The sequence below is a fragment of the Oncorhynchus tshawytscha genome, linkage group LG06 (assembly GCF_018296145.1).
Source record: "Oncorhynchus tshawytscha isolate Ot180627B linkage group LG06, Otsh_v2.0, whole genome shotgun sequence".
In the NCBI taxonomy this organism is placed as follows: Eukaryota; Metazoa; Chordata; class Actinopteri; order Salmoniformes; family Salmonidae; genus Oncorhynchus; species Oncorhynchus tshawytscha.
The window spans coordinates 45,197,802-45,215,669 of record NC_056434.1 but is presented as its reverse complement, the minus strand read 5'-3'; the positions used below and the strand labels follow the sequence as shown (position 1 = coordinate 45,215,669).

Here is a 17,868-nt window from a genome sequence, read left to right as displayed (position 1 = left end):
GTTTGGCCGGGTGTGGTTCTCAATCAGAGGCAGCTGTCTATCGTTGTAGTGAGAACCATACTTAGGTAGCCTTTTCCCACCTGTGTGGTGTGGGTAGTTCATTTCTGTTTAGTGTGTTTTGCACCTGACGGAGCTGTTTCGGTTGTTCTTTTGTTGCTTGTTGTATAGTGTTCACCATTAAAATGACGAACACGTACCACGCTGTGCTTTGGTCCTCACCTTCTTCCACCAACGGCCTTACAAAAAGGCAATTTCTCAAGCAAGAATTTGACTGTCTGGGAGTGGTCCAAGTGGGGAGTGGAAAACTGAAAATGTGCTGTTATTTGCAGAGAGGTTTGAAACTCTCTTTCTTATTGTTCTTAACTAATTTACTGCTAGGTGATGTCACCATGGAAGACCAAAACTCCATCAAACCAAAACAGGCAGAACTTTCAGGCAGTCTTTTCAAACAGCTCTTACACTAAAAGGGCGTGATCACAGTTTTCAACATTTTGCATTGTTATTAGTATGTGTGTATATATATATATATATATATATAAATATATATAGTAAAAATAAAGAGAAGACCTTGAATGGGTAGATGTCCAAACGTTTGACTGGTACTGTCTGTGTGTGTATATAACTGAGTTTAAATGTATTTAAATGTATTTGGCTAAGGTGTATGTAAACTTCCGGCTTCCGGCTCGGAAGTTTACATACACCTTAGCCAAATACATTTAAACTCAGTTTCTCACAATTCCCCACTTTTAATCCTAGTAAAAATTCCCTGTCTTAGGTCAATTAGGATCATCACTTTATTTTAAGAATTTGAAATATCAGAATAATAGTAGAGAGTGATTTATTTCAGCTTTTATGTCTTTCATCACATTCCCAGTGGGTCAGAAGTTTACATGCACTCAATTAGTATTTGGTAGCATTGCCTTTAAATTGTTTAACTTGGGTTAAATGTGTCGGGTAGCCTTCCACAAGCTTCCCACAATAAATGGGGTGAATTGTGGCCCATTCCTCCTGACAGAGCTGGTGTAACTGAGTCAAGTTTGTAGGCCTCCTTGCTCGCACACTCTTTTTCAGTTCTACCCACTAATTTTCCAAAGGATTGAGGTCAGGGTTTTGTGATGGCCACTCCAATACCTTGACTTTGTTGTCCTTAAGTCATTTTGCTACAACGTTGGAAGTATGCTTGAGGTCATTGTCCATTTGGAAGACCCATTTGTTACCAAGCTTTAACTTCCTGACTGATGTCTAAAGATGTTGCTTCAATATATCCACAATTTCCCTACTTCATGATGCCATCTATTTTGTGAAGTGCACCAGTCCCTCCTGCAGCAAAGCACCCCCACGACATGATGCTGCCACCCCTATGCTTCACGGTTGGGATGGTGTTCTTCGGCTTGCAAGCCTCCCCCTTTTTCCTCCAAACATAACAATGGTCATTATGGCCAAACAGTTCTATTTTTGTTTCATCAGACCAGAGGACATTTCTCCAAAAAGTATGATATTTGTCCCCATGTGCAGTTGCAAACCGTATTATTTATAGCAGTTTTGGAGCAGTGGCTTCTTCCTTGATGAGCCGCCTTTCAAATTATGTCAATATAGGACTCGTTTTACTGTGGATATAGATACTTTTGTACCTGTTTCCTCCAGCATCTTCACGAGGTCCTTTGCTGTTGCTCTGGGATTGATTTGCACTTTTCGCATCAAAGTACGTTCATCTCTAGGAAACAGAACACGTCTCCTTCCTGAGCGGTATGACGGCTGCGTGGTCCCATGGTGTTTATACTTGCATACTATTGTTTGTACAGATGAATGTGGTACCTTCAGGCGTTTGTAAATTGCTCCCAAGGATGAACCAGACTTGTGGAGGTCTACCATTTTTTTCTGAGGTCTTCGCTGATTTCTTTTGATTTTCCCATGATGTCAAGCAAAGAGGCACTGAGTTTGAAGGTAGGCCTTGAAATACATCCACAGGTACACCTCCAATTGACTCGAATGATGTCAATTAGCCTATCAGAAGCTTCTAAAGCCATGACATTTTCTGGAATTTTCCAAGCTGTTTAAAGGCACAGTCAACTTAGTGTATGTAAACTTCTGACCCACTGGAATTGTGATACAGTAAATTATAACTGAAATAATCTGTCTGTAAACAACTTTTTGGAAAAATGACTTGTGTCATGCAGAAAGTAAATGTCCCAACCGACTTGCCAAAACTATAGTTTGTTAACAAGAAATGTGTTGAGTGGTTGAAAAATGAGTTTTAATGACTCCAACATAAGTGTGTTAACTTCCGACTTCAACTGTATATATTTTGTTACGTTACACCCTTATTCTAAAATTGATTAAATATTTTTTTCCCTCATCAATCTACACACAATACTCCATAATGACAAAGCAAAAATCGTTTTTTAGATATTTAGCTAATTTATAATAATAAAACCTCCACAAATATCACATTTACCTAAGTATTCAGACCATTTACTTTGTTGAAGCACCTTTGGCAGCGACTATGGCCTCGAGTCTTCTTGGGTGTGATGCTACAAGCTTGGCACACCTGTATTTGGGGAGTTTCTCCCATTCTTCTCTGCGGTGTTTCTGCACAGCTATTTTCAGGTCTCTCCAGAGATGTTCGGTCGGGTTCAAGTCCAGGCTCTGGCTGGGCCACTCCAGGACATTCAGAGACGGTCCTTGAAGCTACTCCTGCATTGTCTTGGTCGTTGTTTGCTTAGGGTCATTGTCCTGTTGGAAGGTGAACCTTGGTCATGAGCGCTCTGGAGCAGGTATTCATATATATTCATATATTCATATATTCATCAATATATGTACTTAATGTACTCTATGTACTTTGCTCGGTTCATCTTTTCCTCGATCCTGACTAGCCTCACAGTATGATGCTGCCACCATCATGCTTCACCGTAGGGATGGTGCCAGGTTTCCTCCAGACATGACACTTTGCATTCATGCAAAAGAGTTTAATGTTAAGCCTCCCCCTACTTTTTCGGAAATTCTGTTAAAAATCGCGCAACATTTTGGCGTCCTGCTACTCAGGCCAGGAATATAGTATATGCATATGATTAGTATGTGTGGATAGAAAACACTCAGACGTTTCCAAAACTGTTTAAATCACGGCTGTGACTATAACAGAACGTCTGTTTCATCGAAAAGCGCAGGAAAATCTGATCACTGGAGATGGAAAAAAATATCCATGCGCCACTTCAACCCATTGTTAAAGGTGAACCGTATTAAATGAGGCCGAGGTTGCAGTACCTACAGCTTCCACAGGATGTATAGAGTCTTCTCATTTGATTCTGATTTGATTCTTGGTAGATCCGACCAAAGGGAACCGATTCCCTCCGACCACCAACTTGAGGCATTGTCTCTCTGTTTTTCCGGACATTTTTTCCACACGACCAGCTATCGAATTTACATCGCCTCCTGATGATTTTTATAGCTTGTTAACGTGTAGTAATACCTAAAGTTGCATTAGAAAGGTATTTCGAAGTGTTTTGTGAAAGTTTATCGTCGACTTTTTAACTTTTAAAAAATGACGTTACGTTATGAAACGCTATTTTTTTCCGTTTATCACACAGTCTTCATAGATCAATATCTAGGCTATATATGGACCGATTTAATCCAAAAAAAGACCCAGTATTGATTAGGGGACATCAAGGTGTGCCAAGAAAGAAGATGGTCAAAGGTAATGAATGTTTTATATTTTATTGTGCGGTTTGTGTAGCGCCGACTATGCTAATTCTTTTGTTTACATCCCCTACGGGTCTTTTGGGGTGTTGCATGCTATCAGATAATAGCTTCTCATGCTTTCGCCGAAAAGCATTTTAAAAATCTGACTCGGTGGCTAGATTCACAACGAGTGTAGCTTTATTTCAATACCAAGCATGTGTATTTTAATGAACGTTTGCGTTTTAACTAATACTATTAGCGTGTAGCGTAGCGCATTTGCATTTCCAGAGCTCTAGGTGGGACGTCTGCGTCTCAAGTAGGATCAAGAGGTTAATCTTGGATTCATCAGACCAGAGAAACTGGTCTGATATTTACACAGTTTAACACAGGCAAATCATATTTTTGACTGCACTGGGCCTTTAATACCAGCTCTGCACCTATACTAACTCCTATTAGAATTACTGTTAGTACTGTTGTACTAACTCCCTTCCGTGGACCTATATTACCCTGTCTTACACTTACTCCTAGCCCAATGTCAATATTGTGTCACTCATAGTCCAACCTGTCTCGTACCATTCCAGTCTCCCAACAAGCCGACGATACCCCAGGAGAGGATCCGGCCCCTGACTAGCCTGGACCACCCCCAGAGTCCCTTCTACGACACTGAGGGAGGCCCTATCACAGCCTTGGCCCGGGTGTTGGTGGAAAGGATAGCCAGAAAGGTACCATCAGCGCCTGGCTCATTCATTCCGCTATCTTTGTCTGTGTCGGCTCCCTCTCGCTGAAGAAATGTGAATGTTCATGCAACATAACTCTCCTCACAGTCACTATACATGTAATGTTGCTTTGGATACATAGCTCTTTGAATGGGCAGTAGACTGACCAGGTGAATCCATGTGAAAGCTATGATCCCTTATTGATGTAACTTGTTAAATCCACTTAAATCAGTGTAGTTGAAGGGGAGGAGACTGGTTACAGAAGGATTTTTAAGCCTTGAGACAACTGAGACATGGATTGTGTATGTGTGCCATTCAAAGTGTGAATGGGCAAGACAAAAGATTTAAGTGCCTTTGAACAGGGTATGGTCGTAGGTGCCAGGAGCACCGGTTTGAGTGTGTCAAGAACTGCAACGCTGTTTCACGCTCAACAGTTTCCCGTGTGTATCAAGAATGGTCCACCACCCAAAGGACATCCAGCCAACTTGACACAACTGTGGGAAGCATTGGAGTCAATACGGTCCAGCATCCATGTGGAACGCTTTTGACACCTTGTACAGCCCATGCCCCAACGACTTGAGGCTGTTCTGAGAGCAAAAGGAGGTGCAACTCAATATTATGAAGGTGTTCCTAATGTTTTGTGCACTCAGCGTATATTGCCATAGTGATCATAGCAAGTCTTTGGAAAACACATAGAAAAATTACAATGTGATTCGATCCTTCCATTTGAAGCAAATAATTATTTGAAAAAAAAATCTGTCTCTTTTAAACCAACAACCAGATGTCATATTGACCTAACCTCCATTTCACAGAAGATTGCCAAGAAAATAAATTACACTTATTTGGGTGTTTACCCTTGTCTCCGATAAGAATGTGATATTAAATGGTAAATTGAGAATCTTGTCAGTGTTTGTGATGTTGAATCATGTTTCTTGTCCACAGGGAGAGCAGTGCAATATTGTCCCGGACACGGTGGACGATATCGTGGCAGATATTGGCCAGGAGGAGAAGGAGGAAGGTGTGGAAGCACTTTATCTCAACCAATTTGGGATGTTCAATTTAAAAGCCACACACTCTAGCTGCTGGACTTGCTTTGCCTGAATCCATGTTTAAACTTCCCGATGTCTGTCTGCTGAACATCATCAGCACTGCTAGCAGGAGAAATGAACCTGTGGAGTTTGTTTCTAACCACACTCTGCAGTTAACATCCAATTCTACCTTTGAACCGGGTTCTCTCTAACCTCTTTCTGTTGAGGGCAACACGGTCCGTTTCCTTAACAGGAAGGTCTCTAGAACATTACAATACACGTACTGTGGGTACTGTACTGTAACTATACACTGTGGTTAGAGCAAGACCTGAACTGTATGAACTTGCATTGACTTTTTTAGGCAGTTAGGCACATTAGTCCATACCTATACAGCACCAGCACATTCTAAAGCAGTGAAAATATAGGCTTATAAACAAGAAAATTGAGTATTAATACCCCTCCATCCCCATTTACATGATCTCATTAGAATATGACAAGATAGTGACATTTAACCAATGCAGTTATTGTCAGACAAGCTGACCAAGAGGACTTGTCAATGCATTGTCTAATAGAGTATTTCTTCCTCCAGACGACACTCCAGAGACGTGCATCTACTCCAACTGGTCTCCGTGGTCAGCCTGCAGCTCAGCCAGCTGTGACAAGGGCCGGAGGATGAGACAGAGGATGCTGAAGGCCCAGCTGGACCTCAGTGTGCCCTGCCCTCACACCCAGGACTTCAAACCCTGCATGGGGCCCGGCTGCAGCGAGGAGGGTGAGGACTAAGGACAGTGTCACAGGCCTGTTTCTCATTCATAGCACTAATGCATGCAATCACTGGTATGAGTCAGCTGACAAAGTCGCCTCTGCTTAGACATGAATACAGTTGTTTCCTTGCCTGATAACAATTGGGTGAAACGTCTATGAATTTTTGAGAATTGAAATCCAACAGTTTTGTCTTATTCAGAACATGTTGTTCCATCTCCAATGGCTGTAAAAGAGCTTCCAAAAATTGGAAAAAGACAGTGAATTATATGTTATTGTTTTTTTTAAAGCAGGTCATAAAGAAGAGGTTGTTGGCTAAAGGTTTGTCTGCTGCTCTGCAGGCTGAGCTGGTGATCCCTGTGTGGTCGTGTACATGTCATATTGACTAAAGACAGCCATATCCATATCCATGTATGGGAACAGGGATTAGGGTTGAAATGGTGTCACGATCCTCCAATTTACTAGCCAAGCACGAGAAAATACATTGTTGCCATTGTTTTCCCTTTCCCGGTTTATATGCTACATATGATGCACAATTAATACCGTTTTGTTGTTGGCATTCAAATACAACATGTAACGATGGGAACTTTGGAGCCTCATCAAGTCCCACAACCAGGTAAAGATCCAAAGACAGGAATATGATATTCCACAAAAGCTTCTTCTTCCAGTAAACAAGACAGATCTGAAGGCTGTTCTATTCAGTCAGATTGACATCAACATTGTTTCTCAGGAACTAACTGGTCCTTTGTCCAATTCTCATCAAAGTTGTCAATTTAGTCCACCATGCCAAAAGGCACATGATCAGTCATGCAGAGGTGTTTGTCATTCCTCCCTTTCTCTCTACTCGTGCCCCAAATCTCAGCTTTGTCAGGGCTTGATAAAGTGTGTTTGAATTGTTCAAGGCTATTGTTTCCCTCCAACACACACTATCGATTAATAGGACCGGCAGCGTATGCTTTTCTTCCTGCACGTCACTCCTTTCCTTTCTTGTATCGCTCTGTTAATGTCCGTGGTTGATTGATATTCCTGAAGCTGGACGTGGCCCCTGGGGGCCTCATCAGGGCCACATTTATTTACAGCTCTTATTAATGATCCACTTAGCTCTGCTTTATTAAGCTACACTCACAGCTGCTTCCAATCCGCAGGCAGGCAGTGGGATGGACCAGATGAAAGAGAAATCCATGGAAAGTTCCCCAAAGTTTATCCATCCTCTATGAATTTTTTTTTGTTTACATGCTCTGTTCCCAGATAATTGGGGAGAGCGGAGTAAGATTAGGTAGGACTAAATCAAATATTTTAGGGTGTGTTACTTGTTACCAGAAGAAGGTGCAGGTGTAATTCAGGTGTCAGCTAGTATTGATGGAATGAATGGACAGAGCTGTTGCATGTTATGGCATGTTAATTACCCTGCTCGTTTTCTCTAGCCTGGTTAAATCAGACTGAATCCTGCACTCACCATTACACAATGATGACCACAGCCTCCAGTGTGGTTTAACCATGCTTGTCTATGCCTCGTCATTCCCAGAAGCGTCTACCTGTATGATGTCAGAGTGGATCAACTGGTCTCCGTGCAGTGTGTCCTGTGGGATGGGGATGAGGTCTCGGGAGCGTTACATCAAACAGTTCCCGGAGGATGGATCCATCTGCTCTCTGAACACTGAGGAGACGGAGAAGTGTGTGGTCAATGACGACTGCTGTGAGTCTCACTGAAACATGGGGGTACAAGTCTTTGTGACATTAGGATCATATTGTGGGTTCAGGCCTTCTGTGTTAAAGCTAGAATCCTTAGTTTATGTTGCCACCCAATCAAAGGATCAGAGAATTAATCTATTACTGAAAGCATAAGCATAAGCTAGCTAGCACTGCAGTGCATAAAATGTGGTGAGTAGTTGACTCGAAGGAGAAAGACAATAGCTGAATAGTTTTCAACAAATTAATTCCTTCAAAAATGATAGAGAAGCAAAAGAAAGTGTCATTTTTTTAGCTAGCAAATGTAGCTGACTAGTTTAGTTACTCAAACGCCTGGCTCAAACCGAGGGATGCTATGTTAGCTAGCTGGCTATGACTATCCAACACAACACTGAAACTCTTCCAAGTCAAGGTAAGCTTTTGGTTTTATTAAATAATTGCCAAAGGGGCCCGCCGGAATAACTGCTTACTGACTATACACTGTAACACAGTGGGGAAATGGCTGCCTAAATATGATCCCCAATCAGAGACAACGATAAACAGCTGCCTCTGATTGGGAACCATATCAGGCCAACATAAAATAAACAATAACCTAGATAGGAACACCCGCCCTAGTCACACCCCGACCTAACCAAAAGAGAGAATAAAAAGGCTCTCTATGGTCAGGGCATGACAGACCACAGGTCCGGCCATGGAGCTGGGTAGAACACTGTGCCTGGACTGGGCATTGGCACAGAGGAGGGCCCCGGCCATGGAGCTGGGTTGAACGCTGCACACGGACTGGGCACCGGCTCTGGCCATAGAGCTGAGTTGGCCGCCGTGCCTGGACATCGGTGCTGAGGAAGACTCCGGCCTTGGCGCGGGACTGGACGCCGTGCCTGGACTGGACACCGGCGCAGAGGAAGGCTCCTGCCATGGAGCAGGACTGGCCGCCGTTCCTGGGCTGGGCACCGGCGCAGAGGGAGGCTCCTGCCATGGAGCTGAGTTGGCCTCCGTGCCTGGACTGGGCATCGGCGCAGAGGAAGGCTCCGGCCTTGGCGCGGGACTGGACGCCGTGCCTGGACTAGGTACCGGCGCAGAGGGAGGCTCCTGCCATAGAGCGGGACTGGTTGTCGTGCCTGGACTGGTCACTGGCGCAGAGAAAAGCTCTGGCCTAGGAGTGGGACTGGACACCATGCCTGGACTGGGCACCGGCACTGAGGAAGGCTCCGGCCATGGAGCTGGACTGGACACCGTACCCGGACTGGGTACCGGCGCAGAGGGAGGCTCCTTGCCATGGAGCAGGACTGGACGCCATGCCTGGACTGGGCCCCGGCGCAGAATAAGGCTCCAGCCTGTGGACCGTCGTAGGAGGTTCCGGACTGTGGACCGTCATAGGAGGCTCCGCTGAACGCCCGAACAAGGAGAGGCACCAACTTCGGCGGAAGTCGTGACAAACACATTTGGTGTGTCATCATAGTGGTCTCTGACTTTTGGTCAGACTCGCTCAGGTGGAACAAACTTAAACTTGCGCCTTTTTTCAATGCTGATTTGAATGTCATTGCGAAAACAGAGACGTGTCAAAGTCCTTTATGACCGTATGTACCTCTGTGATAAATGGTTAGTGCCCTTTGTATAGCCATGTGCATAATGGTCATGTGAGGTGAAATGTGTAAATATTTTTGGATGTGAGCAATCACTCCGTTTGACCTGATAAAGATCCTTGTGTATGGAAACATTGTCAATAAAGGTGGTAATTGCGCGCATATTCAGTGTGCGGGCCTTTCTGTTCTTTTGAAGTATACTTCCTTAGCCCTGCTGCTACATGCCAACAGGCTTATTCAGTCAGTGTGTTAATGAAACCAAGTTTCTCAAGTAATGTTAATAACAGTAATCGCAAGCCGCCATAACAAAGAACCATCCCATTGTATGGGCGTGTATCTGTCCCTGTCCCTTCCATTAGCCCCCAGTAGCTGTGTGGTGACGGAGTGGGGTGAGTGGGATCCCTGCAGCACCACCTGTGGGCTGGGCATGAAGCAACGTGAGCGCATGGTGAAGATGCCCCCCTCGGATGGTTCCATGTGCAAAGTGGAGGTGGCAGAGGTGGAGAAATGCATGATGCCTGAGTGCCGTGAGTAACGCCCCCCACACCCACTCAACACCTGCCTCATCCCCCAGGTCCCGGGCTGCAGGCCAGAGACACTACATCTAAAAGCACTGTGACAGGCAGCCTTGTTCAGCCATCTGCCAAGGGGCATCTGTAGTTTTTATGTATCTCGATCCAACAGGCTAGGTACACACTAAAATTGACAGAATATCTCAGAGGAGAGAAGGCATGAAAATACACTCAGTGTACAAAACGTTAAGGACACCTGCTCTTTCCATGACATACACTATCCAGGTGAACGCTACAGTACAGTATGATCCCTTATTGATGTCAGTTGTTAAAACCACTCCAATCAGTGTAGATGAAGAGGTGGAGACCAGTTAAAAAATATATTTTTAAGCCTTAAGACAATAGAGAGAGAGATTGTGTATGTGTGCCATTCAGAGGGTGAATGGGCAAGACAAAATATTTAAATGCCTTTAAACGGGGTATGGTAGTAGCTGCCAGGCGCACCGGTTTGTGTCAAGAACTGCAACGCTGCTGGGTTTTTCACGCTCAATGTTTCCCCGTGTGTATCAAGAATGGTCCACCACCCAAAGGACATCCAGTGAAGCATTGGTGTCAAAATGGGACAGCATCCCTGTGGAACGCTTTCGACTCCTTGTAGAGTCCATTTCCTGAATAATTGAGGCTGTTCTGAGGGCAAAAGGGGGAGGGGAGACTCAGTATTAGGAAGGTGTCCTTAATGTTTTGTACATCCAGTGTATAGTCACCCAATAAAATAATTTTAAGTCCCAGGTATGAAAACCAGCAGATGAAGGTAGCGGAAATGAAATGTTGTATGTTGAAACTACCGAACAGCACATGATCTGAAGAGCAGGGGACATTATTATGTAATTATGTGCAGACTGACAGTCCCATGCTTGGTCTATCTATCCCTGCAGACTCTATCCCGTGTATGCTGTCTCCGTGGTCCGACTGGAGCGACTGCAGTGTGACATGCGGGAAGGGAGTGCGTACACGCCAGCGCATGCTCAAGTCTCCAGACTTGGGGGAGTGTACTGAGGAGCTGGAACAGGTGGAGAGGTGTATGCAGCCGGAGTGTCGTAAGTGTCACCATCAGATGTTGCCATACTGTTTACCACTACCATCAACGCCAAAACAGAGTGTGATCACTAGAAACTAGTGCCCAACTTTGTGCATAATATTTCAAATTCATATGTTTGTTTGTTTTAGCACTGTCATAGCCTGGTCCCAGATTGTATAGCTGAGTCCTATGGTTTGTTTTGTATAGCAATAGCCTGTGTGTTGCCAAAAAGGTGTTGAGACTTAGGCTCACAGACAGACATAGTGGAAGTCAGACACCAGGCAGATTTCCGTCATGGAGGATTTGACATCTTCCGTCTCCTTGTACTTTGACATTTAAAGCGGAGCTCCATTATTTATATTCTAATCGGGTTCCTTGCAAAGTAAAAAACAAATGTTCTGCAACAGATACACAATTGTTCCCTGCAAAGTAATAACAAATGTTCCGCAAAAATACAGTCGTATTATTCCTTGAATGATGCAGTCAAATGTGAAAATGGATTATGGAAAGAATTATTGAAACGAGAAAGAGTTTTCTGGTTTTCAGGCAGACTAATATAACATATGAAAAGAAGACCATTTAGTCCTTATCAATTAACATTTCTTTTTGTTCCTCTGGTTGAAATGAAAACCATACCAGTCCCCTATTGGACAATATAATCCCTCAGCGTCTTTTAGCAAGGGTTGACTTGCAATAATAACACACAGCTAAGTTTATGTCGCTTAAATTAAGGAGTTTTCATCATTGTCAGTTAAGTAAGTAGTTGTACAATGAGCATGAATAGAGACATTAGCAAGTAGCTTTTCACTCAACCTTTCAACCCCCCCCAAACCCTTTCCTATCTCTCCCCAGCTACGGACTGCATGGTATCAGAGTGGACGGAGTGGTCTGAGTGTAATAAGTCCTGCGGTAAAGGCCACACCATCAGGACGCGCATGGTGAAGCTGGAGCCCCAGTTTGGAGGGGAGCCTTGCCCCGAGACGGTCCAGAGGAAGAAGTGTAAGATCAGGAAGTGCAAAAGGGGCTCCAGGGCCAGCGAGGAGAGGAAGAGGCGGCGGGGGGGAGAGGTGGGCGGCGGGAAAGAGAAGAGAAGGGGCAAACCGCAAGAACGAGATGCAGCAGTGGAGGAACAGCCAGGTCAGTCATCATCATCACCTTCATATATACTGTATACAGTGCCTTGCAAAAGTATTCATCCCCTTGGCGTTTTTCCTATTTTGTTGCATTACAACCTGTATTTTAAATAGATTTTTATTTGGATTCCATGTAATGGACATGCTACACAAAATAGTCCAAATTGGTGAAGCGAAATGGAAAAAATTTATTCTAAAAAATAAAGTGGTGCGTGCATTTGTATTCACCCGCTTTGCTATGAAGCCCCTAAATAAGATCTGGTGCGACCAATTACCTTCAGAAGTCACATAATTAGTTAGATTATGCACAGGTGGACTTTATTTAAGTGTCACATGATCTCAGTATATATACACACCTGTTCTGAAAGGCCCCAGAGTCTGCAACACCACAAAGAAAGGGGCACCGCCAAGCAAATGGCACCATGAAGACCAAGGAGCTCTCCAAACAGGTCAGCGACAAAGTTGTGAAGTACAGATCAGGGTTGGGTTATAAAAAAATATATATACGAAACTTTGAACATCCAACGGAGCACCATTAAATCCATTGTAAAAAAAAGAGAAAGAATATGGCACCACAACAAACCAGCCAAGAGAGCCGTCCACCAAAACTCACGGGCCAGGCAAGGAGTGCATTAATCAGAGGCAACAAAGAGCCTAAAGATAACCCTGAAGGAGCTGTAAAGCTCAACAGTGGAGATTGGAGTTTCTGTCCATAGGACCACTTTAAGCCGCACACTCCACAGAGCTGGGCTTTACAGAAGAGTGTCTAGAAAAAAGACATTGCTTAAAGATACTCTGGTCAGGCTTTTTGGCCTCCAAGGAAAACGCTATGTCTGGCGCAAACCCAACACCTCTCATGACCCCGAGAGCACACCATCCCCACGGTGAAGCATGGTGGTGGAAGCATCATGCTGTGGGGATGTTTTTCATCGGCAGGGACTGGGAAACTGGTCAGAATGAAGGAATGATGGATGGCGCTAAATACAGGGAAATTCTTGAGGGCAACCTGTTTCATTCTTCCAGAGATTTGAGACCGGGACTGAGGTTCACCTTCCAGCAGGACAATGACCCTAAGCATACTGCTAAAGCAACACTCGAGTGGTTTAAGGGGAAACATTTAAATGTCTTGGAATGGCCTAGTCAAAGCCGAGACCTCAATCCAATTGAGAATCTGTAGTATGACTTAAAGATTACTGTACACCACCGGAACCCATCCAACTTGAAAGGAGCTGGAGCAGTTTTGCCATGAAGAATGGGCAAAAATCCAAGTGGCAAGATCTGCCAAGCTTACAGACATACCCCAAGAGACTTGCAGTTGTAATAGCTGAAAAAGGTGTCTCTACAAAGTTTTGACTTGTGCTCTCTCAAGTTTTCTGTTTTTGAATCTTATTTCTTGTTTGTTTCACAATAAAAAATATTTTGCATCTTCAAAATGGTAGGCATGTGTAAATCAAATGATTCAACCCCCCCAAAAAATCTATTTCAATTCCAAATTGTAATGTAACAATCCTGCCAAGGAGGGTGAATACTTTCGCAAGCCACTGTTTATACCATTGTTATTATCATCGTTTTCATCAAGACCATCTTCATCACCTCTATTATTGTAATTTCCTCTTTCAGCCATGATCCACATTTTGATTAATGTCATTGTCAAGCCATGCTTGATTCATGATTTATACACCACCTTGATGTATCCTTTATATCCCAAATATAAATGGCAAAACATTCATAGGGCAAGTCATTGACGATGATTTCACAGTCACTCATCATTAATTCTCCATGAGTCCAACTGAGATATCGGTTGTAGCTCTGAATGTAAATAGACATATCTCAGTCAAGGGTCAAGGGGCCCATGCAGCCCACTCTCTATCGCCCCGCCCAATACTTGAGAGGATAAACTCTGCCCCCTCCTCCCTCCCTCTCTGCCTTGCCAGCCATGTGTAGTGCGATCGCTGTGTTAGAGTGGCTACACTCAATGCTGATCAGCCCTGTCAGGGTGATACAGTGACTAGTCCAGCTCACAGATGGCCGTCCTGATGAGCAGGTAGAGGCCAAATAGTCAGGGTGGGCTTTGGACTGCTGCCTCCCAACAGAGACAGGGACAGGCCTCTTTAACCTGGGGCTAATGAGCTGTAGACAGTGACAAATACCCCCACCGTGGTATATCCTCTAGGGTTGCTAGGCAGCATTACCCCCCCAGTACTTACCATGCATAAATCAGTAATAATGGGAAATGGACGCCGGACAGGGACTCCTTGTTCTTACACTGTCAATTTATGACAGATCAATCCGTTATGAATGATGATGATTGGTCTTGCAATGGAGGCTTGAACATTGCACATTTGATAGGTCTCACTTGTGATCACTCACATTGAAGTTAAAGTTCACTTTATTTGAATCAAATCTGTATTGTGGATGTAAATTTCATGTTATAGAAGAGTTCAGACACTTTTTCTTTGCGATTCCACTTGGTATGGAGCAACTTACCCCCATCAGCGGAACACTTCCTCGTGCTCGTTCTGCAGTGCCAGGGCTTGGATAAAATATGAACAAAAGCTAAAAAATATTAAAAAATACACCAACGCTCTCAGTATAGTGATGCAGGTCTGCAGACTTTATCTGTAACTTTCCATTTTGGACCGACTTTTGGAAACCCTGCTGTACATTATATTTGCTTGTTTTTTCACAAACTTTAATTAGGCAAACTATTCGAATTTTAGCAACCAGGAAATGGCGCAATGATTTCTGCATAGTGCGTCTTTAACTGGTATGCCATATTCAATTAGTATATTACTAAACGGGATGGATTTGGCAAACTAAAGAAAGTAATCTGAAACACTCCTCTCCTCATGTCATTGACTTGTTCCCACAGGTTGCAAGATGAGGCCCTGGTCCAGTTGGACAGACTGTACCAAACACTGCGGCGGGGGGATCCAGGAGCGCTTCATGACGGTGAAGAAGAGAGCTAAGAACACCCCGGCACAGGTCACCAGCTGCAAGGACAGGAAGGAGATCCGCGCCTGTAAAGTCCATCCCTGCTAGGGGGCGCTGCTGTTTATCTGTGTTTCTCTGTGATATTATACGATGCACTCTGTTAGGGTTAGGGGAGGAAGGAGAAGCAGACTCCGTCAGTGTTGATTTAGCCAAGGTTGGCAGTCGGTGTGGTGGAGACAGTCCACCTGTGTATTGGATGGAGATAAGAGATGCTCCAGAGATGCCATTACTGTAAGCATTTAGTGGATCACTGGGCTGAGGACGAGACCAGCGTCAGTCATTAGTCTTCTAGTAGCCTCATCACTCAGCAGGCCTATGTATTACTATGTAACCAACACTATACAGTACACCACAACTTCACAACCACACACAATACAACACGTTTTTTTAACAATGTTATTTTTGTCTTTATACTACCGTTGTATTGGCTTCACTAGCTAGCAGTGATGACACACTTTCACTCTTGCATGTCTAACGTTTCTCAGTCGGAAGACTTCACTTCACTGGTTGTGGCCCTAGACTTCAAACTGTGGCCAGATTATGATGATCACCATGTTTAAAAGGGCAGTTGCAAATCTTAGAGTCGCATTAGCCCAGGCCTCTAGCCTAGGGCGTCACAAGGAATTAGCTTTTGGCATTTACTTCCTGCCCCAAATGTTTTTATCCGGGTCACTCCAGCATTCCTGTATCATTAAGGCAGGTCTCCAAACATCACTGCCCTGTTGATTTGGGCATAATAACCCTGTTGTATGAACCACAATACTCCATACAGTTTGTACAAAGTAGCTCTGTATACACAGTGACTTTTTTGAAAATAAGTGTTGATTGTAATGAAACGTTATTAAATGAAAATACCAACCAAGTAATTTATAAAAAATATTGTATCCCGTGGTTAGTTTGTTAATTCGACAATTGTATTCCAAAACAAAGCACAGGTGAACAATCATTCCAGGTTTTTGTATGCCTCAAATAGATTATTCTTTTCAAGACAAGAATCTGTAGTGACTTTTTATTCCATTGTAATACATGTAGAGGCTTAAACATAGAGATGCCTCATTGAGAGGGCAGCGATTGTGTGCATCATTACATATTGTGTTCTTTTTGTTGTGTATTTTGATAAAAATGTCAGCCAAGTCTTGCCAAACTCATTTTTAGATGTTCTCGCTCTCTTGTTTTTTTCTGTCCTCTCTCTTTCTTTTTTTGCCTCTACACCATATCACACCATATTTTGGAATAAATAACCTTTACAATAAAAGTACATGTGAGAAATAATTCTGAATGTCTTTTTGCTCATGTCACACTTTCTTTTGACAGAGCATGTATTGTACTTTCAATGTCTGCCTTGACTGTAGGCGCAATGTGAATCCACTAGGTGGCGACCATGAAAAGGAAATTGAGAGGAAGAAGGACCTCGCAACTTAGCCAATTGTCTGAAATGACCTAGCTCAATCATACAGCACTTGTATGTTATTGTAAAAGCCATTGTTTCATATTGCTCTCAATGCGATAGTCATTAACTTTGACAGTGAGTACCCAGCTCCAGGGTTTGAGAGATGAACTACCTCCCAGCTGCACTGTATAAGATCAACCAACAGGGAGAGAAAGAGCACTGTTTATTTATAAATGTTCTTCTGCCACTGTCAAATCAGCCATGTGCCTCAGTTACTGCTCAACCACAGGTTTAACCAGGGCTGTGATAGATTTAAGAGAACCAATAGCAGATGGACTTTTAAAAAACAATCTCTCATTTGGCTTTCTTCGTCACAAAAGGTTTGTTTTTCAATTCAATGTCAAACCATAGAGAGAAATAAACATCTGCATTCCTTTCTTGAATTTCAAAAGGGGAAGAACACACTTGTTTTTCAATAAGGTAAGCATACAATGTGTCTTTTTATAAATTAGTTTCAGCTGTAATGGCCACTGAGTGGATTGACTGGCTAGTGTTAAAGCCAGCCACTGTAGCCATGGTAACAAATACAGAGGCCTACATTGTACACTCATGAAAGATTTACTATGAATTATGGGAGAGACACTTGCTGACACAGACATTAAATATCTATGGTGTTCGGGGGGGGCATCTGGCCGAGCACCAAAAATCAAATTTTATTTGTCACATGCGTCGTAAAACAACAGGTGTAGACTAACAGTGAAATGCTTTTACTTGCGGGTCCCTTTCCAACAATGCAGAGTTAAAGATAAAAAAATAAATAATATAAATAGTGACACAAGGAACACAGTGAATAACTAATAACAATGAAGAGTCAAAATAACATGGCCATATACAGGGAGTACCAGTACTGAGTCGATGTGCAGGGGTACGAGGTAGTTGAGGTACTATAGCAATGTACATATAGGTAAGGGAAAAGTGACTATGCAACAGGATAGATAACAGACAGCAGCAGCAGCATGTGTGTGTGGTGTCAGTATGCATGTGTGCGCATGTTATGTGTGTGTGGGCGTATGTGTGTGAGATTGTGTAGGTAGAGTCCAGTTTGTGTGTCAGTGCAAGAGATTTAGTGCAAAAAAGGGTCAATGCAGGTAGTCTGAGTAGCCATTTGATTAGCTATTTAGCAATCCTGTTTAGCAGTCTTATGGCTTGGGAGTAGGAGCTGTTCAGAATCCTATTGGTTCCACACTTGCACTGGTGCACTGGAACCGCTTGCCGTGCGATAGCAGAGAGAACAGTCTATGGCTTGGA

General features: G+C 43.5%; 1 protein-coding gene across 1 annotated transcript in view; it reads left to right on the top strand.

Moving 5' to 3' along the window:
- Window positions 1-16,442, top strand: part of LOC112252608 (spondin-1) — a 140,747-nt gene extending 124,305 nt beyond the window's left edge. Inside the window, exons 9-16 of the mRNA XM_042323298.1 lie at window positions 4,257-4,397; window positions 5,334-5,409; window positions 6,009-6,191; window positions 7,707-7,877; window positions 9,813-9,980; window positions 10,901-11,062; window positions 11,896-12,180; window positions 15,049-16,442. Coding sequence (XP_042179232.1) covers window positions 4,257-4,397; window positions 5,334-5,409; window positions 6,009-6,191; window positions 7,707-7,877; window positions 9,813-9,980; window positions 10,901-11,062; window positions 11,896-12,180; window positions 15,049-15,218 — 1,356 coding nt within the window. The 3' untranslated portion in view covers window positions 15,219-16,442. The remainder of the gene's footprint in view (window positions 1-4,256; window positions 4,398-5,333; window positions 5,410-6,008; window positions 6,192-7,706; window positions 7,878-9,812; window positions 9,981-10,900; window positions 11,063-11,895; window positions 12,181-15,048) is intronic.
- The last annotated feature ends 1,426 nt before the right edge of the window (window positions 16,443-17,868 follow it).